This window comes from Watersipora subatra, chromosome 11 (genome assembly GCF_963576615.1).
Source record: "Watersipora subatra chromosome 11, tzWatSuba1.1, whole genome shotgun sequence".
Taxonomy (NCBI): domain Eukaryota; kingdom Metazoa; phylum Bryozoa; class Gymnolaemata; order Cheilostomatida; family Watersiporidae; genus Watersipora; species Watersipora subatra.
Window position 1 is genome coordinate 45896115 of NC_088718.1, and position 24166 is coordinate 45920280.

The 24166-nt window shown below is 37.9% G+C and overlaps 3 protein-coding genes across 3 annotated transcripts; 2 read left to right on the forward strand and 1 right to left on the reverse strand.

Moving 5' to 3' along the window:
• Positions 1-241: 241 nt before the first annotated feature.
• Positions 242-976, reverse strand: LOC137408137 (serine-rich adhesin for platelets-like). Its single transcript, XM_068094526.1, has one exon. It carries the CDS (start codon positions 974-976, stop codon positions 242-244), a length of 735 nt encoding a protein of 244 aa, XP_067950627.1.
• A 10178-nt stretch (positions 977-11154) lies between these two features.
• LOC137408138 (uncharacterized) lies at positions 11155-12132 on the forward strand. The gene has a single exon (XM_068094527.1). It carries the CDS (start codon positions 11155-11157, stop codon positions 12130-12132), a length of 978 nt encoding a protein of 325 aa, XP_067950628.1.
• A 25-nt stretch (positions 12133-12157) lies between these two features.
• Positions 12158-13846, forward strand: LOC137408139 (uncharacterized). The gene has a single exon (XM_068094528.1). The coding sequence runs from the start codon at positions 12158-12160 to the stop codon at positions 13844-13846; it is 1689 nt and encodes a 562-aa protein (XP_067950629.1).
• The last annotated feature ends 10320 nt before the right edge of the window (positions 13847-24166 follow it).

Sequence of the window (24166 nt, forward strand, 5' to 3'; positions counted from 1 at the left end):
TGATTGTCTGAGGTGGAATGCTTGACTGCTCTGCTGATTGTCTGAGGTGGAATGCTTGACTGCTCTGCTGATTTTTCGGGATGGCATGCTTGACTGGTCTGCTGATTGCCTGAAGTGGCATGCTTCACTGCTCTACTGACTGTCTGAGGTGGAATGCTTGACTGCTCTGCTGATTGTCTGAGATGGAACGCTTGACTGCTCTGTTGATTGTCTGAGGTGGCATACTTTAATGCTCTGCTGATTATCTGAGGTGGCATACTTGACTGCTCGGTTGATTGTCTGGAGTGACATGCTTGACTGCTCTGCTGATTGTCTGATGTGGCATGCTTGACTGCTCTACTGATTGTCTGATGTGGAATGCTTGACTGCTCTGCTGATTGTCTGAGGTGGAATGCTTGACTGCTCTGCTGATTGTCTGAGGTGGAATGCTTGACTGCTCTGCTGATTGTCTGGGGTGGCATGCTTGACAGCTCTGCTGATTGTCTGAAGTGGCATGCTTGACTGCTCTGCTGATTGTCTGATGTGGCATGCTTGACTGCTCTATTGATTGTCTGCGGTGGAATGCTTGACTGCTGTGCTGACTATCTGAGGTGGCATTTTTGATCACTCTGCTGATTGTCTGAGGTGGTATGCTTGACTGCACTGCTGATTGTCTGAGGTGGTATGTTTGACTGCTCTGCTGATTGTCTGATGTGGAATGCTTGACTGCTCTGCTGATTGTCTGATGTGGCATGCTTGACTGCTCTATTGATTGTCTGCGGTGGAATGCTTGACTGCTGTGCTGACTATCTGAGGTGGCATTCTTGATCACTCTGCTGATTGTCTGAGGTGGTATGCTTGACTGCACTGCTGATTGTCTGAGGTGGTATGTTTGACTGCTCTGCTGATTGTCTGATGTGGCATGCTTGACTGCTCTGCTCATTGTCTGAGGTGGAATGCTTGACTGCTTTGCTGGTTGTCTGAGGTGGAATCTCATGTAGTGCAACAACCACTAGTGGTTACACAAGGGCAGGTGAACACAACTCCTTCTATATTAAGAACTATTAACACAGTATATTTGATCATACATAAAGCTTATTTGTCTTATTGTATGGGTCTCATGTAGAAAGATCATTTCAGCAATTAGAAAAATAAGCTGAGCTTGTAGTATTTTAGTTTCTTGTCTCACTTATGTACCATGAATGAAGATAAAATTTCAACATGCCGTTCACATCAGGAGTTCGGATGTATTTTATAAGAGATGTTGAAATACATAATTATTAGTGCGAATGACAGAAGTATTTGCATCTCTGAGTACTTGAAAAAAACTCTAATTGGGCCTTTGACAGAAAAAAAGTTCGACATTCATATTTAAAATTTTAAATGATATTTGTCTGACAATTTTGGCGTTAGCATAAATAGTTTACCATTTAATCAAATAGTATGTAACGAAAACATTGTACTTCATACAAGGTATGATTATAGTAAATGTTCAGATAATGAGTATATCGCTATCTACATAGCTTTAGTGGCTATCAACACTGTATTCATGATGAATAGATCGTTCCGATATTATTTCTGGGAGAAAACAGGTTGACTTGTGTTGCCAAAGAATCCTGAAACTACTATGACTTATAATGACAAGTATACACACAGAATCAGGTTAAATGGCCTATTCATCTTAGACCCAACACACGGCCCACCCAAAGGATGTCAGATGCTAACTGGACAAGAATACCGCAAATCACTGTATCTCACCATAATATATATGCACATTTATTTATATATTTATTCAGATTTAACATAAGACATAAAAATGTTGCATGAACATCGGAAGGAGAATCGTCAGATGGAAACAGCTATTCATATCTATAAAGAGCCAGTGAAGAGTAGAAGAGAGCCTTCATACGTACATCTCCGAGCTACAACAAAAAAATTGAGTATGTCACATAAACAATAATTGCATAGCTTGAGTTAACTTTTAATATTGGCATTTAATTCATGCTTTTCACTTTATATTTGTTGTGAATTTTCTGATTTGTGTTGGTTTTTATTTTATTGTACACTGGCAATGTCAAAGCAGTCCTCAGAAATTATCAAACTCATAGAAGGCAATCATTTCAACTAAGCCTTTATGGGATTCCATTTAATCTTGGAATTTCCCAAAGAGCTCGCTTCTAGCAGTAAGCAAAGCCTTTGAAAAATAAGCTAAAATGAATTTTTTTAAATAATGACATTCAGAAAATTAGAAAAATTTTTGCATAATACATTTTCTAGAGTTTTTTTAGGATTTTAAAGTTAAAAACAAAAGAGATAGACTTTTTTGTAAATTCCATGCTCAAAAAGTTGATCAAGTTTTCGAAACATAATGGGCACCTCAGAAAGATAAGCTCAGATGCTCTTTCACAGCTGATCGGTTGCAATATGTGTAGCCAGCAATTGCACAAAGTTTTAAAAATGTTAACAAAAAGCCAACTAAAAGTTGTTAATCTCAAACGAATTGTATAAAAGGAGCTTCTGAAAGTGATTAAATCATAAGACGGCCGGGGAGGCCAGATGGAGGAACTCGTATAACCCTTACTACTACGAGGAGATAAGGCCATTCGGCTGAGTACTACGATAATACTTACGCCGTACACCTTTCCCTCAAGCTCCTTTTATGGGGTGTTTTTAAGGTGCCAGCACGCCTCACTGTAACCAATAGCCAAACCTCCCCCCAACTGCACCATCACATATCCATAAGTGACAAAATACTGCTAATTGCACACCAGATAAAAAACCCAATATCCAAGCTGTCTCATAAATGCAATAATCTATGTACAAGTTGTGTCAACTGTGCTGATAGTTGATCAGTCAACTAGGATGCCAACACACCCTTACTGCAATCTCCTCTTTGAACTGAATCAAACTGTATTAGTGCTAATGTTAGTCGTCAGTAGTTATATATATATATATAAGCCAGTACATCATATGAAATATATATACGTTTTTGCTTTTCTTTTACTTTATTTTATTTTATTTACTTGTCACTTTTCTTCTGTTAATTCTATTGACACGTTGGATTTCTCTTTCTAGTCTTCAGTTATCAAAAGACCAGGATGTAGCCCGTCTCTAAGAAAATGACTTCTGAAAGCACAAGAGTGATGTCTCCTCGTAAATACTCTTTTATGCAGGTAAAGGGTTATCCAACCTGACATATTCAGATTAACAATTCTTAGGTTTTGTACCACAACCAGGCTTCTTATAAGCTCAGTGTCCTCCTTACATTTTGTGGTGGTATTATTGTTATGAGTGTTTAAGCAGACAGGATAAATAATGCATAATATTACAACAATGTTATTTGCTTGTACCATCCTTCTCCGCGGCCTTGTTATTTCCTGTGGATTGCCATAAGGAGATTCTATAGGCACACAATTTCTGTTCTTATCAATTATTGTAAATTTAGCGGAACCGATATGTATGTCTGTGATTGAATCCCTGAAGACACCTAAGTTGCTAGATATATGCCATAACAAATGCACCCAGTTTGCTCCCGAAACAATTATCATCTCTCATGAGAGGTCGTTCAACTCCCTTACAATTAAATCGCCCAATATTATAACCTTCCTATCTGGAATACAACAAAAACAAACCTACTTTGTACCTAAAACTAAAACACAAGGCTATAAGTTCAACCTATTGGGTTTTTTTAACTTGTCTCCCATGTCGAGTCTTCCTTTTTGGAGTTTTCAATGGTATGTTATCATTACTGAGCCTGTTGTGATCCATGGGTTTTGCAACAACTAGACTTTTAAGTGGAAGAATCCTGGGCACAGATTTAGCTCCGTCTAAAGTTACACTCTCATTACTTGCTCTGTAAGTCCTCATGTTTATTCTAGGACTGCTTAGTGATTCCAAGTCTAGTACATCTGAGCTATCTTCTAGGTCTTTCTACATAAGTAATCTAAATGCATTAGCTCTGTTTCTATGCAGCAAGTTCCTTGACGATCCAACAGCCACTATTTTTCTTACTCGAGTTCCAATAGCATTCACCTGCGTTGGAGATTTTCCTTTCTCTTGAATGACCACCTGTTGTTGAACACCAATGGGGCATCTGGTTCGAGCTGCATGCCTACTGTTATAAAAGCTAACCTGTTTGTGTGTTTGATCTTCCTCAAATTTGCTTCCTGGAGCTCTTTACATTTATCTCATGTTCAGATAGAATGCCCATAGAGGTCACTCCGGCAGCAGCTGTTTCCTGGCTGCCGCTATCCTTCTAGGAACCGATTGTACAAACAGAGTAACTTTATCATATATTGTGATTTTTACTTCTGCATCCATCAAACCTAGACCTAGACCTAGACCTCTAGATAATTTGAGATACCTCTAGATCCTCTCTTTCTTCATGCCAGTCTCAACGCTGTCCGTAATTGTCATTCATCCTTTCTTTAGTATTTTGCTGAACTTTCTTAAGTCCTGTTTAAGAACCTGAATTAGGTCTTCAATATCAATTTTGCTGAACCTGAATGTCTTACATAATCCAAGCTATCATCAGGTTGTTCCCTAACTAATTTCGGTGCTTGGGCATGATGAGAAACCTATTGATTGGTTGTTCTAATTCATGCAGCTAAATTCAAGCCTTCAATATCAATCAGTTGCTCCCTCAACTTATTTTCCCAACCCCCAACAAAAATTATGTTTCTTATCAGCTGATCCCTCATGTTACCATAGTCACAGTTGTCAGCGTGAGTATGTACTTGTGTTATAAATTGATAAATTGGTATGCTACCTGGCCTTGAACTATTAAATTTCTCTTGTACATAAATTATATTTTGTACTGGCCTAAAGTGTGCATCAAACATCCTTATCACATTGTTCAAAATTCTTGTCCTTTGTTCCTCAGTAGCATGAAACAGAATTTGGTCATAGATGGGAACACTCTCTGGACCTCATCAACATCAAAAGATTTGCGATATGTTCCTGATCCTCAATTTTCTCATATTTCTTAACTATTCTTTGTATATTGAACCACCTTTTAATTGTTTGCCAACAGACAGCCAAGTTTTCATCTTTAAAAACCAAACATTGCACAAAACTTTCTTCTTTATGGCATGTTCATTCGCCATCGCTAATCTGGTTATGCTCCTGTAGTAGTATGTAACTTGGTTAATACAGGATTTGTCTAAACCCTCACAAACAGACCAGTCACACTGAAATTGTTTTTTCTATCTTTATTAACAAACTTATCCCTTGAAAAATACTTAATTACTTATGCCCTTGTTGTATTGTTAATAGTAGTACTCGTATAGAATAGAATTTTTCCTAATCCTCATCCAAGCTATATGTATACCCCCACACGAGTCTCAAGCCTACAGTAGTATCACAATATTGTCTAGATTGTTCAGTTACTGGCATGTAGTTTTACTTCTGACACCATGTAAGGTTACAGTGAATGTTCATATACTGCACCTTTAGTAGATTGAAGAGCCAATCAGATCAACTGTAAAAATCACATTCAAATTGGCGAAGGTCCAATTGTGTGTATCCAGCTCCTGAAGTCTGATTGTATTAGTCAATGACATTGCCTTACACAAGCGAGGCTTATTATTGATAAATAATAAGCCTGATAATACGTTGAAGCCTGAGAAAGGCCCAACTATTAATGATACGGCGATGACATTCGAGTTTGCATACAACATTTGAAATTAACGCCGAGTTAGGCTATATACCGGTAGTAGAACAGTGGCTAACATTCATACTACAAAGGAACAAACTTTGGGGCCCAAGTGAAGCAAAACATTTGCTGAGAGATAAGTATACAAACATTCAGGAGAAAACAACTTGTGTCAAAATGATAAATATTGTATATAACAGATCATACACAAATTCGCAGGATCTATTTGACAGTTGATTGATATAGAGAATATACTTTTTGCTTGACAGGCAGAACCAGTTCAGCATTTTGGAAAATTTATTTGTTACGTGATAAAATCATTCAGGTGTGCTACCTTATACAACATTATATAGAACCATACAAAAACACGATTGAAGTTTTATAAGTTACATTTTCATTATGTTTTGAACATTAATTTATAGTTTAAATAATTCTTTTTATATTTTTTTGAACTACTACCAATTTTTTTCTAGGAAAAAAGCTTTAGTTTTGTCACTAGAGAAAGCTACATGAACTGAAAAAACTCTACATACTCTACACCAGGGGTGGGTAACTGGGGTCCCCAGGGCACCTATTACCATTTGCCCATTTTTCAGTGGCCTTTTTAATGCTTAAGATAAGTAAAAAAATTATATGCATTCTGATTAGCACAGCATAGGTTTGGTGATAAATTACTTTATCATAATAAATTTAATATGTGTACAAACATGTTAATTATTTGTAAATGTAGTAGCACCAATATAGGCAAGGACAATTAACTATTTCCCTTCTTTCCAAATAGGGAAATTTGAAATTCCCTATATGAGTTACTGCGCTATCAATCATACATTTGTTCTGGGGATTTCCCTAGATGGCCTAAAGATTTCCTCACATTATACACTGCTTAGCTTTCCATTTTGGAATACTAGCTGCATTACCCGTGTTCGGGGACAGATTTACATAAAGCAAATTATATGGAGAGTTGTCTTTCATACTGTAAAACAACTCCAAATCTGCAATCTACTGAGATTTTTGTGCTGATCAGACTGCATACACATAATACGTACAAGTCAATAATGTTGGAGAGACCAATGAAAATATGCAATATGTTTTACAGCTAGTCTACAATGCATCAGTCTCGAACCACTCTAATTGGAATTGTCCTAATTTAGTACACAGAACTGATAATGAAATTGATATTGCTAGGCAAACTGAAGTTCTTCAAACTGGCAGTATGGAAAAGTTTTACATGTTTTAACTTTACACATTTAAAGAAATTCTAGAAAATATTTTGCTATTGCACTGCTTAGCTATCACCAACAATTATTGAATTGGGACTTCTAGACGCTTAAAACACTAATCATGACTCATTGTAAGATTCTTAGTATCATGATATCATATCTTAAATTCATAATATCATTGTCAGCATATTTAGAAGTAGGAATAGCCCTATAAATAGCAATTACGCATCAAATCCAAACAACATAACACATGTCGAAACACAGCATTCAGCTAATTCATGATGTCACCAATTACCTTGTGTGTAAATCAACAATTAATTGCATATCACATCCGGATAGTCACAATCTGTCAGCAACATGTGACCTTTTTCCTTTATATAGCAATTTCGTTGCCTTTATGAAACAATTATGATTCACGATGTTTTTCTGATATTTTCCTTTTGGATCCACAAAAGAGCACCCTTCTTCATTTTTACTCTGCGGCTCATCCAGAAAACAAGCAAATTCTGCGATGAGCATTATAAATCTTTTACTTCAACACATATCATTTTAAAGAAGATACTTGGAAAATTATACGAACTTCATCTCTTTGTCTTTACTGTGTATCCTGTCTGGAGCCAACAAGGTATTTTCTATCTTAATGCATATTTTTGAAATATTTTTTATAATTGGATTCATTGAATTGATGGCTGCTATGTTTAAATATGAAACAAAAATAATTCTTGTATTTTATCATGTAACATGCATTGTTTTATCTGAATTATATAATCAAAGACAATGTTATTTGAGTATTTACTATGCTTATTTTATTCATAGTTTTCACGGTGAAACTGTGGTGATAGAAATAAAACACTAGCATCACAACTCATCAATTGAATTCCTTCTCACAAGACACGATACGCAGTACAGTGAAAACTTGATGCTCAGTGAAAGCTTGGACCTCCAGTGAAACCTGTCGGTAAAGATCTGGAGCAGCAATACAAACTGCAACCTCAACGAGAACGTAAGAACACATTCTCAACAAACAAGGTATGAGTGATTACTAAGACTGAGACAGCAATTCTACAGAAACCTGGCAGTAACTCTACAACAGTAACTCCGTATAGGGACGGTAATCCTGAAATTGGTAACCCTGCACTTCTGGACAATTTGAAACTGTTTATGTCAGTAAACTCTTCTTGTCAGTCAACTGTAAATTTAATATCAGTAGACTTTAATTTAATTAGTGAAGCTTTCTTTGCATCATAATAACTTTCTTGCTGTAGCAATCAACCATGTTAACAAATTTTGTTATTGTAAAGCTGGTGATATCAGACAATTAGTTGAATACTCATTGTCATAATCGACATAGCGTACGAAGCTCCCATCTTGCGCTAATTGCTATAGGATAGGAATAGCTTAGGTTACTTGCTGCGGCATTATAATTAGGATAGCAGCCGTGTTTACACCTTTATTGTGTTGCGATGGCTTCACTGGAGGGTGGATTGCCCACTGCTGATACCTCACCAGGTGACCAGCCATTGCAAAATCTAGCTTCGAATTTTAATGAAAACTCCCAACTTCACCCTGATATTTCTGATAATATGGATGTTAGACCTAAACAATCAAAGGCTAATGATTCCACAGTGTCAGTAACTGATGAAATCACAACAGATGAATTGCCCAAAACTGATGAGCGCCGCAGCTCAGAGCGCATTAAAAACATGGCAATTAAACAACAGTTGTATGACGAAATCAATCAAATTGTGCTAGAGCAGACTGAAATAAACAAAGCTGTCATGCAAGAACTAAAATCTGGTACTAGTACAGAAAGGCTGAATCAAATGAAAATAAATTTAGAAGCGAGCATGAAAGAGATCACGGACAACAAAGTAAAACTGACTATAGAAACTGTAGAGCCATCAACAGTTAAGGCAGTTGATAGGATAGTGCATGACATAAGCTACCCTAATAACTACTGCTAAGCACAATAGAGCAAGTGCAAACCAAAACTGATAGCGGGTCTACCCGTTCAAAATCAAGCATGCGATCACGAGGTTCAAGCCACCGCTCATCCTCCATCAGAATGATGGCAATGGAAGCAGCCGCTGAAGCCGCTGAAAAAGAAGCCAAGCGAGCTGTCTTGATAGAAGCGCAGCAAGCCGAAAAGGAGCTTGCTGCCCAGCAACACAAGCTGAATGAAATCAAATTGCGGGGTGAACTAAATGCAGTGAAAAGAAAATCGGAAATATTTCAAAAGGCAGCAATAGAAGAGGAGCAGGAGGAATATGGATTCCTTAGCGTTGGTAGTGTGTTGTCAGTGGTTAGCAACAAACCTCCTCAAACTGAAAATGATGCGAGAAGTAAGTTGCTGCCACCAGACAACGCCTCACAACCACAACATGCAGAACAACAAGCTAAACCTGCACCAACTGGAACCATTCAGCCAGCTCCCACACCTAATCCGATGCCGGCTGCCCAAAACCAGCCTATTACATCCAACCATGCGCTCCCGCATGTTTCAAATCATGCTGATAAAACTCCACTTGATGTAATTGACTCCGACGACGATGATCTACCCGCCGCAAACGAACTAAATCCCAACATAACAGTGCAGTCATGGAATCTAAGTGATAGAAGTGTGCCAAGCAAAACAATTCACACACCAGCATCAGAAATGTCTGAAATCTCTGCCAGTGCAATGAATAGACTCACTACTGACATAGAGCAGGCCATTACATCGGCATATTCAATGTCAAGATTGCCCCTTCCTGAACCCACGAAGTTCTTTGGTGATCCACTGCAATACTCAGATTGGAAACTCTCATTTGACAGTCTCATTGGGAAACAAAATCTTTCATCCATTGAAAAACTTCACTATCTCAAAAGATATGTTGGAGGAAAAGCAGAAGCAGCAATCAGTGGTTTCTTTCTTCTGCAAAGCCCACAGGCCTATGAAAAAGCCATGGCCGCCTAGACAAAGCGATTTGGGAACCCATTCACAATCTCCGAGACATTCCGCAGTAAAATTGATTCTTGGCCTAGGGTTGGAAACAAGGAGGGAGATGCCTTGAGATTATTTTCTGATTTTCTGCAGCAATGTCTAGCAGCCATGGATGAAATCCCAGAACTGCAGATATTGAACGACTCTAGAGAAAACAAAAGATTGCTTCAAAAGTTTCCGGAATGGATGGTACTCAAATGGGCTCGGCATGTCAATACCTACCAAAACAAACACATGGTTTCCCCACCATTCTCAGTGTTCTGTCGCTTCATTGAGAAGGAGGCAGAGATCGCATGCTGTAGTCTGTTTCAAGCTACTCATATCAATCAAAACAAACCTGCTAGCAAGAAAACAACCACCATGGTCACCAACTATGAACAAAAGGCCAGAGTCAATGAGAAGAAATGCCTGTACTGTGACATGACCAATCACAATACAGACACTTGCTTCAAGCTAGGGAAGCTCCCCTTCAAGGAGCTGCATGATTTCGTGAGGTCAAAACGCCTGTGCTACTCCTGCTTTGAACCATCAAAGCACACCAGCAAGGAATGTAACAAACCCAAAACTTGCAGAATCTGCAAAAAATTCTCACCCAACTGCTCTTCACACCATGAAGACAACCCCTAAGGTAAGCGATGGGGAACAAAAGACTCCAATTCCGCCTCAACAGAAACATGAGGTCAAACCACCAAAACCTGTTGACAACACAAAAGAAACAACTCCTGTGATTTCTTCTGAAAATAAACAATCTAGTTGACTATCTAGTGATCAGAACTTACAGGCCATCTACATGAAAACAACCATGAGTGCAAACTCAGATGGCTTGGCTTGGATAGTACCTGTGTGGATAAGTACTTCCGAAAGTAAAAATGATAAAATGCTAGTGTATGCACTTGTAGATTCTGCTTCAGATACCACCTATATATCTGATAATGTCATGAACAAACTTCAATCAAATCACAAAGTCACAAATCTCTCTATGACAACCCTCACATCTCAAAATGTTGAAGTTAAAAGCTGTGAAGTTAAAAACCTTTTAGTTAGAGGCTTCAACGATGAAACTTGGCATGCATTGCCAACTGTATATTCCCATGGAAATATTCCAGTAAAGAAATCTGAAATTCCAACACCAACCAATCTCATTCAGTAGCCGCATTTGGTAAAAGTAGCAAACAGCTTACCTAGCGGCAAAACAAATATTCCTGTAGGCTTGTTGATAGGTCGTGACTTCGGCAAAGCATTCAAACCCACTGAAAATTCTGAAAGGAAACCATGACAATGAACCATTTGCTATGAAAACCAACATAGGATGGCATGTTATGGGTGAGACAAATTCAGATCATAGAACATTTGCAACAATTGTAGACCAGCCAGTAAATCGTTCTGTAGTAACGTTCCAATGTAGTGCGAGTACACGTAAAGACATACAGAAGCTCATAGATATTTTTGACCGTGACTTTGCTGATTCTGATGACAGTAGTTTAGGTATGTCTGTAGATGATAGACAATTCATGGAAATTATGCAAACAAAAATCCACCAAGACAAAGACAAGAGAGTTGTCATGCCTCTGCCATTTAAAACATCTCCTTTACGACAAAACACAAAACACGCTGCCATGCATAGGTTCAAAATGCTAGAAATCAAATTTGCCAGGGACCAGATATATAAGCAACAGTACATAGAATTCATGAATGACATAATCAAAAAACACGAAGCCACAAAGGTACATGATGAGAATGATGGTGCAAACGGCTGGTACATTCCGCACTTTGGAGTGTACCACCCCAAAAAACCAGACAAGATTCGTGTTGTAATTGATTGTGCTGCCAAGGTGGGAGGAGTCAGCTTGAATGACTTCCTGCTACAGAGGCCAGAGCACATGAATTGCTTGCAAGGGATTTTGTTAAGGTTCCGAAAAGGACCTGTTGCTGTCATGGGGGACATCGAAAGAATGTTCCATCAATTCCGTGTTTTGCCAGAACACCAGAGATTCCTCAAATTTATATGGTACGATGAAAATACCAAACCAGCAACATTCAAAATGCAAGTGCATCTGTTTGGTGCACGTTCATCACCTGCTTGTGCTACCTATGGACTGAGGTATCTCGCTAATCAGTATGAGAAAGAAAATCCTGGCTCTCATGCTCCAACACTAATCCATCGGAACTTTTATGTCGATGATGCGTTGGCCAGTGTTGACTCTCCCAAAGAAGCAATCAAACTGATTGCTTCTTTGGGAGCAATCAATTCCAGAAGCACAAAAGCTTTGTGCTTCTGGAAATCTGCGGATACATAAAATTGTATTCAACTGCCGTGAAGTCATGGAAGCAATACCCAAGACTGAACACAGCAGCTCACTGCAAAATCTCAACATTCAAACTGATAACCTTCCTAAAGAGAGGTCATTAGGTGTCACATGGGACACTGAAATTGATGCATTCACATTCAAATTTGACCTAACCCTAGAGAAACCACATACTAGAAGGGGAGTGCTCTCAACTGTTGCCTCTCTCTTTGATCCTACTGCGTTTGTCTCACCCGCTATTTTAAATGGCAAGTTGATCCTGCAAGAAATCTGTAAATCCAACTCAGCTTGGGACACTCCACTTGAAGGTCCTATACTTCAAAAATGGAAACAATGGAAGGCCCAAATGGGTCACATTGACCAAATTCAAATTCCAAGGTGCTTGAAACCAAACTACCTGCAAGTAGTTCAGACAGCTGAGCTTCACACCTTCGCTGATGCAAGCACATCTGGCTACGGTCAGTGCGCTTACCTTCGTCTGAAAGACAAGGCCAATCATGTTCATGTTTCACTGCTAGCTAGTAAAGCTAAAGTAGCGCCTCTCAAATCTGTTACTGTTCCACGTCTTGAACTCCAGGCTGCTGCTGGAGCTGTCAGACTTGCTAACAAAATCCAAGAAGAAATTGACATCCCTGATCTACAGAAATTCTTCTTTTCTGATTCCACTGTTACCCTTGGCTATATCACAAATACCAAAGAGCGCTACCATACTTACGTCTCAAATCGTGTTCAAACCATTCGTTCTCTTTCGGACACAAACTCATGGTTTTGGGTGCCTACGGAGGAAAATCCAGCTGATTTGGTCTCCAGAGGAGCAACACCTGATACACTTTTGCAATCATCTTGGTTAACTGGACCAACTTTCTTGTGGACAGAACCTATGGTCTTTCCTTCCCAACCTCAAGTAACTCTAAATCCAAACGATGTGGAAGTTAAAAAGAACTCCACATCCTTTGCAACACTGCAAAACAAGTTCTCTCTTGACAAAAACCTTGAAAGATTTTCTCAATGGGACAATGCCATTAAGGCAGTCGCCATACTTCAAAAATTATTAAATAAACAGCCTGTTAGTGACTTGAAGCAAGCCGAGCTGGCAATTCTGAAACTTGTGCAACAAGAACACTTCCCTGATGAAGTACATATGCTTCAATCATTCCAACCTTTAAAAAGATCTAGTGCTCTACTCAAACTATATCCATTTCTTGACAACAATGGTATCCTTCGCATTGGTGGGAGGCTGGAAAACAGCACCATGCTCTCTTATGAAGAAAAGCACCCCATCATCCTTCCAAAATCTGCTCACATCACCACTCTCCTTATTCGCCATTTCCACAATCTTTCTGGACATCAATGTCGTGAACCGACCCTAGCCAATATCAGAAATCATGGATACTGGATTGTAAACGCAAAATCCAAAGTATTTCAAGCAATCCGAGATTGCATCACCTGCAAAAAGATCCGCGGCCGGCCCTGCCATCCAATAATGGCAACTCTGCCAGAGGAAAGAGTGAATGAATCTGCTCCATTCACTCACTGTGGTATTGACTGTTTTGGGCCTTTTATTGTCAAAGATGGGAGAAAGGAAAGAAAGATGTATGGTCTCATGGTAACATGTCTTTCGTGTCGGGCTGTGCACATTGAAACCCTCGAAGACATGACAACTGACTGTTTTATCAATGCCTTGAGAAATGTGATCGAAATTTGAGGTCACATCAGCACTATCAGGTGTGATCAAGGAACCAATTTCATAGGAGCATTTAACGAACTATTCAAAAATCCGCAAAGGTCAGAGAATCTCAACACAAAGTTCATTTTCAACCCTCCACATGCAAGCAATATGAGCGGAGTCTGGGAACGCCAGATTCGATCAGCTCGTAGCATTCTAAAAGGATAGGGAAGCAAGTATGGAGGGAGAATGTGCTCATCTCAGTTGCGTACCTTATTCTATGAGGTCATGGCTACAATCAATAGTAGGCCTCTGGGAACAGAGAACAGAGAACGAACATGCCTCTTTCTCCTAATATGCTGCTGACCATGAAATCAGAGATTACTCTTCCACCTCCTGAAAATTTCACTGACGCAGATACATACTCTCGAAAAAGGTGGCGTGTTGTGCAATCATTAGCAAATATGTTTTGGAGGCGTTGGAAAGGTGAGTACCTGCAGAGCTTACAACAAAGACAAAAGTGGGTCAGAAAAACACCAGAAATATTGGTGGGAGACATAGTTCATGTATTACAAGATGAAAGCTTTCGTAATTGCTGGTCACTGGGAAAAGTTGAAGAGTGTGTAAGGTCACATGATGGTGAGGTCAGGTCGCTTCGGCTCAGGGTTGGGTCGCGGCAGTATCCTGCCCGGGCAGCGCGATGCGTTGAGAGGCCAGTGAGCAGGGTTGTTGTACTGATAAGAACGTCTAGCAAGTAAAGTAAAATTGCGCTCTGCTTATTTTAGGTGGGAGTGTAAGATTCTTAGTATCATGATATCATATCTTAAATTCATAATATCATTGTCAGCATATTTAGAAGTAGGAATAGCCCTATAAATAGCAATTACGCATCAAATCCAAACAACGTAAACACATGTCGAAACACAGCATTCAGCTAATTCATGATGTCACCAGTTACCTTGTGTGTAAATCAACAATTAATTGCATATCACATCCGGATAGTCACAATCTGTCAGCAACATGTGACCTTTTTCCTTTATATAGCAATTGCGTTGCCTTTATGAAACAATTATAATTCACGATGTTTTTCTGATATTTTCCTTTTGGATCCACAAAAGAGCCCCCTTCTTCATTTTTACTCTGCGGCTCATCCAGAAAACAAGCAAATTCTGCGGTGAGCATTATAAACCTTTTACTTCAACACATATCATTTTAAAGAAGATACTTGGAAAATTATACGAACTTCATCTCTTTGTCTTTACTGTGTATCCTGTCTGGAGCCAACAAGGTATTTTCTATCTTAATGCATATTTTTGAAATATTTTTTATAATTGGATTCATTGAATTGATGGCTGCTATGTTTAAATATGAAACAAAAATAATTCTTGTATTTTATCATGTAACATGCATTGTTTTATCTGAATTATATAATCAAAGACAATGTTATTTGAGTATTTACTATGCTTATTTTATTCATAGTTTTCACGGTGAAACTGTGGTGATAGAAATAAAACACTAGCATCACAACTCATCAGTTGAATTCTTTCTCACAAGACGCTATACGCAGTACACTCATCAGTTCTTTGTCTATAGCCTTTGTTTAGACATGGTATATACAAACTGTGCAGCAGTAATGTGGCTGTGTTGATAATATTTTTTATCAGTAAAATCTACTATATAAACTACATATATGGCCTCGAGCCTTTCCAATGTAAAGCATTACATCTGGAGCATTTTTGGACATTCGGCCCATAGAAAAATTTGGCCTTACATTGTGTTGCAGGACTGTAGTCAAGTGCGAAGTTTTATGCCCATACACAGCGCCCGGACGCAACTGTTGTAGCTAGTGCATCATGTTCTTGTCACCGCTGTATCCGCTTGGAGGTTTCTGCACGTCTGGTCGATGTAGCGGCTGCTCTGAGCTATTTGAGTTGCTGCTGGGTCGGCTCAGTAGTTTCTGCACTTCTAGCAGCTGCAGCATCTATTCTGGCCTGCTCTCGATGTACCTGTGTTTGTTCAGCGGGTTCTGCTCTTCTAGCGGCTGCTATTCTGTTTTGTTTTAGGTGTAGCTGTGTTTGCTCTGCAGTTTCTGCACTTCTAGCAGCTGCAGCATCTATTCTGGCCTGCTCTCGATGTACCTGTGTTTGTTCAGCGGGTTCTGCTCTTCTAGCAGCTGCTATTCTGTTTTGTTTTAGGTGTAGCTGTATTTGCTCTGCAGTTTCTGCACTCCTAGCAGATTCAGTAGCATTTCTGTTTTGTTTTGGATGTAGCTGTTTTTTCTTTGCAGTTTCTGCTCGTCTAGCCGCTGCTTTGCAAGGTCGGTTTCTTTCTATACGGGAATCAATCGGTTTTAGCATTTGGGCAGTAGGCTTTTTAGGAGGCATTGTACTGCTTCAAGCATTTTAAAAATTAAATGAGATGGTGTGCTTTTTTGTAATATACGCTGATCGCTTTCCCCTCACTGTCGCATATCTCAACGCTCGGAGTGCCCGTGCAAGTTTTGTAGTAGCTGTAGATCTGTAGTACTCGTAGCTGGAAAAAAATAAAAGTAAGTCAGCTGCGGAAGGAAATGAACATACTTACTATCGGGAACAGTTGCAAATTCAATGTTTTAAGTAGTGGAGGTGTGGCAATTCATAGACAATAGAACATTGAATAAGAAGCGCTAACATTTTCGATGTAGAAATTTAGTGGGCAAAGCGCAGTAGCAGTACCCGTGCAAGTTCTGCAGTAGCTGTAGTTCTGTGTACTTATAACATAAAAAAATAAAAGTAACTCAGCTGCGGGAGGAAATGAACATGTTTACTATCACAAACAGTAGAAAATCTAACGTTTTCAACCCTTTCGCTGAAGTAGACTCATTCATGCGTTTTCTATAGTCAACAGCCGTAGACACATTTTTGCGACTTTACCAGCAATTGCTATTAACTGAATTTTATTATTCGTTGATAACATAACCAACAGTCTTTATTTTCAGGATTTCCAACTTAAAAACGTACATTTTTGTGTAAGTTCATCAACAGCGTCCGAGTTACAAAACAAATAACTACTTATGTTGATGACATTATAGCCGACTCAGATTTTTGTGACTACAGAGATAATTAAAATAGCAATAGCAGCACTGACTCTGATGGCGATAAAAGTAATGGTTTTGTAAGGATAAGGAACATTGTAGAAGATTGTTTTGCTTTGTAGCTTCACATCGCTTTATCAATGCACAAAGTATAGATACAACACATTTTTTGTATAGCAGTGCTTGTTAATATGTTGGCAAAATGAAATGTATAACCAAAACAAACGTTCTAGATGGAGTTTCAAATTGAAAAAATATCATTAAGCAATATCGACAAAATGGCTGCCAGTAGGCCGATAGCGAAATTTGTACATGGATGCTAGTAAAAGGGTTATGTAGTGGGAGTGTGGCAATTCATAGACAGTACAACATTGAATAAGAAGTACTTAATTTTTTGATGTAGAAATTTAGTAGTTGAAAACTGTGTTTTGTTCCAAGGGCCGCAAGAAACAAACATTTATGTGACCTTATCGGTACACGTTGGCAGTAAATATTAATTGCATGTAAATGCATGCTAACCAGAGATCACATGATTTTTGTGTAAAAACAATGATTAGGTTATGTACAGTTGCGCACTAACCGGAGATTCCTGTTAATGTGCCCTAGATACCTAGTAGCGGCTAATAGTCCAAAAAGTACGGTTCTCTATAAGGCGGACACACACATACATACATACACAGATACACAGACAACAATTGTGGTTTATACAGTAGATAACCAGAGACATTTGACAACATGGCTTCGACATCAGTGAACAGGAATAACAGATCATTCAATACAGATTGGACTGAGAAGTTCTTCTTCCATGAAGTAGCGAATAAACCAGTGTGCCTAATCTGTTCTAAAACAATATTTACAAGCAAGCAACCAAACCTCGCCAGACATTACAATACGAACCACTCATACTATGATAGAAGACATCTAACTGGAACTGTCAGAAGAAAGGAGCATCTACAGAAGTTGTTACAGCAAGTGCGTGGTCAGATGAATATGATAAACTGCAACATCTAGTCAGAAAAGATGCACTGCTGCTAGTTACCAAGTAGCTCACATTCTTGCTAAAGCCATGGCTCCATATAGTGAAAGCGAGACTATCAAAGAATTTATGCTGAACACTGTTAAAACACTATTTCTTGACAAAAAAGATATCCATGAGGCTATACAAGGAGTGCAGCTCTCATGCAAAACTACCACCGACTGAATTGAAACTATTGCAGCGCACCTAACAGAGAAAGTCCTGAATGACTTGAAAGAATGTACTGCTTTTTCCTTGGCTTTGAATAAAAGTACGGATATTAATATTGTTTGACAGGTTTGTATATTTGTTCGATACTTTGCCAACAATGTGTTCCAAGAACAATTTTTTTCACTGATTCCACTAACCAATCGTACCACAGGTGAGGATATTTACAAAGCTTTCAAGACATTCATGGATACTCATAATATACCTCTGGATAAAATAATAGGAGTAGTAACTGATGGCGCGCCTGCAATAGTGGGGAAACAATCAGGCTTTGTAAAACATCTCATGGATGTTACTCCTACTGTAGTTCCATTCTACCACATAATTTACGAGATTATGTTGACCTGAAAGTTAAATGCTGACTACAAGAACCTTATGCTGAGTATCATGAAAATGATAAATTATCTTAAAAGCAAGTCAGCGTTGCGCCATCGACAACTGAGAGACTTTTTGCAGAACCTTGAAGCAGAATATGAAGAGCTTCTTACTCACAATAATGTCTGGTAAGTTACACGCACGCATTTAAAATGAATGTAAAAGTCATGTGCAACTTTTTTACAAAGCTTGGCAGCACTCGAATCTGGATTTCTTATGTTTTTTATGTTATTTGGTGAAACAATCACTCATATTATATCTATATCAGTTTCAATTTCTGCCAATGATTTAAAGGTTGACTTGCAACAAAATTCACATTACCGTTATTTGATATGAAAATATTCACCATGTCTTACTCTGTTGTGTTATAGGTGCAAAATATGTGGAAAGGCAATTACAATTGCTCTTAAAAGCTCAAAAACAAACAGAGAATTGCAGCCACCTGAGGCTGCCGTAGTTTGGATTTCCTTTCCAAAACGGCTCAAATGTGATGTAGTTGTGTGAGACGGCTTTTGTTTACACTTTCTTGCAACCTTACTCGTAGAAGTATTTTCACAAATATACATCACGCATTCAACAAAACTATGTCTATTGTTCTTATGCGTCTGTTTTATCGTCATCGTAATGCTGTCACTTTTAGCAGTGATATTTTATAACTTAACGTATAAATTCGTTTAATTTTTAGCCTTAGCTTGAAGGAGTACATATCATTGTCTGATAATCATGACGAGCCTGTTGGTCATCTGTGATAATCGAAAAGTGCTGCATAAATTATTTGCGAAGTATTGGATCACATGATCAGATTACGACTTGCCAATTAGACCAGGCCGAAATAAAACTGTAAAGTAGCGAGCATCTACATTATATTTGATACGGGGTCTTCGGTTAAACCCGAAGTGTTTGTCATAAACTAGTACTACGATAAGTTTTATATTGTGCTTTGTATTGGTTTTTCAAATCACCTGAGAACATACGCGACAAGATGATAACCAAATGTCGTAGTTACGTCATCGAAATAAAGAGATTCTAATCAACGGCGGCTTTTCGTTTTTGAGCTTTTAAGAGCTTGTAATCACTTTTCCACATATTTGACATTTACAACAAAACAGAGTAAGACATGGTGAATCTTCTGATACCAAATAACCGTAATGTGAATTTTGTTGCAAGACAACCTTTAAATTTGCCAACTTGCAAGTAGATGAGCAAAGGCAAAGCTTTGAGTCGAGTGTGGATGCTCAGAAATGAGGTGGACAGTTTCCTTAGTGAGATTGATACAGAAGAAGCTAACATATTCTTGGAACTTCTGCGATCTGAACAAAATATGAAAAACATGGCGTTTTTAGTTGATTTCTTCAGCTACATGAATGATCTGAATGCCAAGCTGCAAAGTGATGGAGAATATGTTATTCATCTTTGGCAATGAGATCTGCTTACGAAAGAAAGTTGGAAGTATTCTACAATGATATTGTAAGTGATTTGGATCATTTTCCAATGCTAAAGGCTTTATGCACACATTAGAAGTTCCTGCCATTGTCGATCTTGTCAAACCACAAACATTCTTAGCTTGTGTTATCGATGAAATGAATCGTCGTTTCAAAGCTTTCAACGATTTGAATTTCTTGATCAATTTATTTGCATGCCCTGATGATAAGGAAAACCACAAATGGAAACAGCAATTGCGTACATTTATCATGGAGGTTAGTCCAATATCGATGAAACCAGAGCTATGTGAATTTTTGTCAGACAACTGTATTCTAGAGCAAAACAGGACTCAAGCACCATTGCTCTTCTGAACACAGCTCATCGTCCCATCCTGGGGCGAGGCTGTATATCATTGCCCACACCAAAAACTAGTTTCTTACTTCCGTAAGTAAAATAAGCAAGCTTCGTCTTTGAAAAAAGTATGTGGCAAAACCGACTACATCCCTTAAAGTCATGTACATTGTATTTATAGTCGACTGTCAACGTTATCGAGTCATTATTGGTATCAATGTGTAGAAAAAAATTCATCGGTCATATTTGATTAGTTGATACAAGTACTACACAAATGGTAGAGCTATGCAAAAGTGCCTGTCCTTGCAGTTCTGATTGCACTTCATAAATCCATCTATCAGACAAGATTTCAACACAGGTGTCAAGGATATATTCACTGTTCTGCAAATCATGTTTTGCCTCATCTTCAACAATATTATTTTATTATATAATTTTTACAAGCAAAAAAATTTTCATCTCAGCATAAAGCTTTTATTAAAAATATCCATCAAGTTGTGGCTACTCACATAGTTTTAGCTGATGCAATAAGACAAATCCATCTACTGCAGTTAACTCAAACAGAACATCATGGTTTATGCAGCACACATTCAAGTCTGTCTTTCCCATTTGTGGCAGTTTCTAGACTGACAAAGCTGCTTCAGCTTGTGCAACCGCATAAACATCATGTAATCAGTAAAACAAATGCAATAAATATATGTCATTCATAGATATGTCATTCTAACGCGTATCTACTGAAAGCTTTCAAATTGGGAGTTAGATAGATTGCGAGTGTAACTTTAAAAATGAATAAATGTTCAACAAAAGCATAAGTACGCCAAGCCAACGATTCGAAGCTTTGGTTCTGGAAGTTAAAGATTTACATTGATCAATCGTTTATTTACTTTCTACAAGTGAGAAGTGAACATCTAAAGTCAAATCATAAATCTAATTTACTAGATAAAACTGTCACGGAAAAATTGAAGCAAATATAGCTAGGTGAACCGATAGAAAATTACAAAACAATGAATAGTGATACCAAAAAATTGTAATTTTATTAATTAGTACATGTAGAACTAATGAGTACTAAACATGTTACCTTTAGTATATTCATCAATCTAAGCCATTGTATTGCTAGATGCTATGGATTTAAAAAAAAGCCGTCAAGAACTCACTGTACATACATATCTCGCACGGCCAGGAAATTACATTATAACCTCAAACAGAGAATTATAATCTGAATGTAAACTCACCAGTATATCTATAGGAGACTCAAAGTAAAAGATAAATTTGCTTCCATTCTCCTATCTTCCTCCATAGCACTTTAACCACCTGATGACTAGAAAACTCGGAGTTACCTTCGCACTAACTTTACAGCAATTTTTACAATTCTGTTGTTTGTTAATAAAACGTGTTGATCGAGTAATCCATTAAAGTAACAATGGTAATTAATTAAGTAAATATCTATGTCCATGCGATTGAATAATAGAGTGAAATTCCTAAATTTGAGATCACAGACAACGCGTTTTACGAGTGATAACATTTATTACGACCTATATAAAAGTTTCGAACTGATGATTGACTAATGAAGCGATCTTATATTTATTGCTCGTGAACTCTTTTTAGATGTATCACTAGTTACGTCACTCATTGACATGTCGGTTACAGCTTGCAGCTAACGCTAGCTTTTTATATACAGTAGAAGAGGAGTTATAAACCTCCATTAATTGTACGCCGATTTAAGATAACCGCAAGCATTCTATCAAATAATACGCTATTCACCTGCAAATTTTATGTTGTATAATGGTAATCTATCAAATGCTGCAGATTTACCCTCAAGAACAAATTACATAAACAAACCATACCTATAACATTACTATAATGCAAGCAGAAACCAAAATTAACAACTTTGAAATAAAAGTATTTGCATCGTCTGCTCTGCCAGTTGCATTCTGTTTCTTGCTTTTGATGGTACGAACATCTTCTGGCTACCGTGGCTTCTATTTGGTGTCTGTGCACTCAACACCTTCCAAATTGTTTTTAGACCTCAAATTTTCTTCTGCACTGCAGGACTAGTCGATATTAGTGTCCAAATAACCTTTTGAACAAAGCAAAACTTTTACGCATTGTATTTCGCACAAATGATGAACTTTTGCTGCATTGCTAAGCACAACGTTTACCCTAAAAGTAGTGGTTCATATGCCATCGTAAATGTAAACTGTTTTGTCACATATATGTATGCCGAAGTATCAAGTTCGCGTCAAAAAATCAACTACTATTAGCCTGATACAGTTAATAATTATGTTGGCGGTGATTATTTTAAAGATTTGACGAAAAAATGAACACCTTCAGAGTTGGAAAACGAACTTCGATATGAACATAAACAATGAAAGGATCATTTTTCATCGATGTAGCTGAGTCATTATTCCCACCATTTTGTGGACGCTTTTCGACTGATCAACTGCTATGATGGGTTCGCAAAGATCAAAGAATGTCGAAGAGGCGTTCATATGTAAGTGGCGTTCAAATAGAGGTTTTATGGTGTATTAAACGAATGGAAAAACAGTGAGTACAGCCTATACCAGGGCTGGGCAAAGTGCAGCTCTAGAGCCGCATGCGGCTCTTTGCAAATTTTGTTGCGGCTTTTTCTACTCTGTGAAAATTCAACTTTTTTGACGTATATAAAAATATCCTTATAATATACTGTACAAAACTACATTCATTGTGACATATTAGGCTTATTTAAATGTGCACTATTACTGCATTATATATAGCCTATACATGCATCATGAGTCATAGTTCATTACATATAGCCTACACATGCATCATGAGTCATAGCTCATGGCATCATGCATGTGTAGCTTTTCCGATGTAATAACGTCCGTTGCTGACCTAATGAGGACAAAATTAAAATGCTCTAGAAATGTTCATCAGGAAGTCATTTCATCATGTTTTCATAATGCTGGTTTAAATAAGATGCTGTCTCTTAGTTGAACATGTCGTTTGCAATCAAGCCAATTAATGCAGTGGGAGTAGCAGTGACATATTTAACAAAACGCACCATTTCCAGAGTTACAATGAGAACTTCACAAAGTAAACGGAATAGAAACAAATCTACAAGATAATTCCAAGATGAGTGGACTCTGGAAAATGCATTCATCTTTAGGCATGGCAAACCGCAACGTCTATTGTGCCAGGAAACGGTATCTGCTAACAAGAAGACAAACATCAAACGACATCATTAGACAAAACACAGAGAGTTTACTACTACATTTCTATTGGGATCTGTAGTTAGACATCAAAAGTTAGATAAATTTCAGAAATCACTAAAAATTTTAGAAAATATTCTAGGTTCTTTTGTAGCTGCTGATAAACGTGCTACAGAAGCTCCTCTACGAGTGTCAAAGATTCCAGCAAAAGCAATGCTTTCCTATTTTCACGCTGAGATTGTAAATAATGCATGGTTGAGGCTATGGAACTACTTTTTTCCAGATAAGCGTGATGTGATTGGTAAAGTCAAGGCAATACCACTTTTTAAGAAAACTGCTACTGGTAGAATTAAAATCATGTATGATTGTCTCAGTATGACTTTGCTAAACCATATAGACCAGGCAGATTACTTTCCAACCGCTATTGATGAATCTACTGATATAATGGGTTTAGTTCAATTAGCAGTTTATGTAAGGTATGTAGGCTACCTTGTGTACTCTAACAAATAGTAATGTCATTTTTCCATGCAGTTGCAAACTGAAATCATACAAGTGCATTTTAAAAAACAGCAAAGGGAGAACATAACTCCAAGTAGAAAAAGATGCACTTATTTTGTGATATTTGTTTCCAAAATACTAATCCACACATTTATATACACGCTTCTTTATAAAGCATCAGCATGTTTCTTTATAACCATAGTATAATTCTT

Excerpts from the sequence above, each read along its gene's own strand:
- LOC137408137 (XM_068094526.1), bottom strand. The coding sequence starts at position 976 with ATGAGATTCCACCTCAGACAACCAGCAAAGCAGTCAAGCATTCCACCT.
- LOC137408138 (XM_068094527.1), top strand. The coding sequence starts at position 11,155 with ATGGGTGAGACAAATTCAGATCATAGAACATTTGCAACAATTGTAGAC.
- LOC137408139 (XM_068094528.1), top strand. The coding sequence starts at position 12,158 with ATGGAAGCAATACCCAAGACTGAACACAGCAGCTCACTGCAAAATCTC.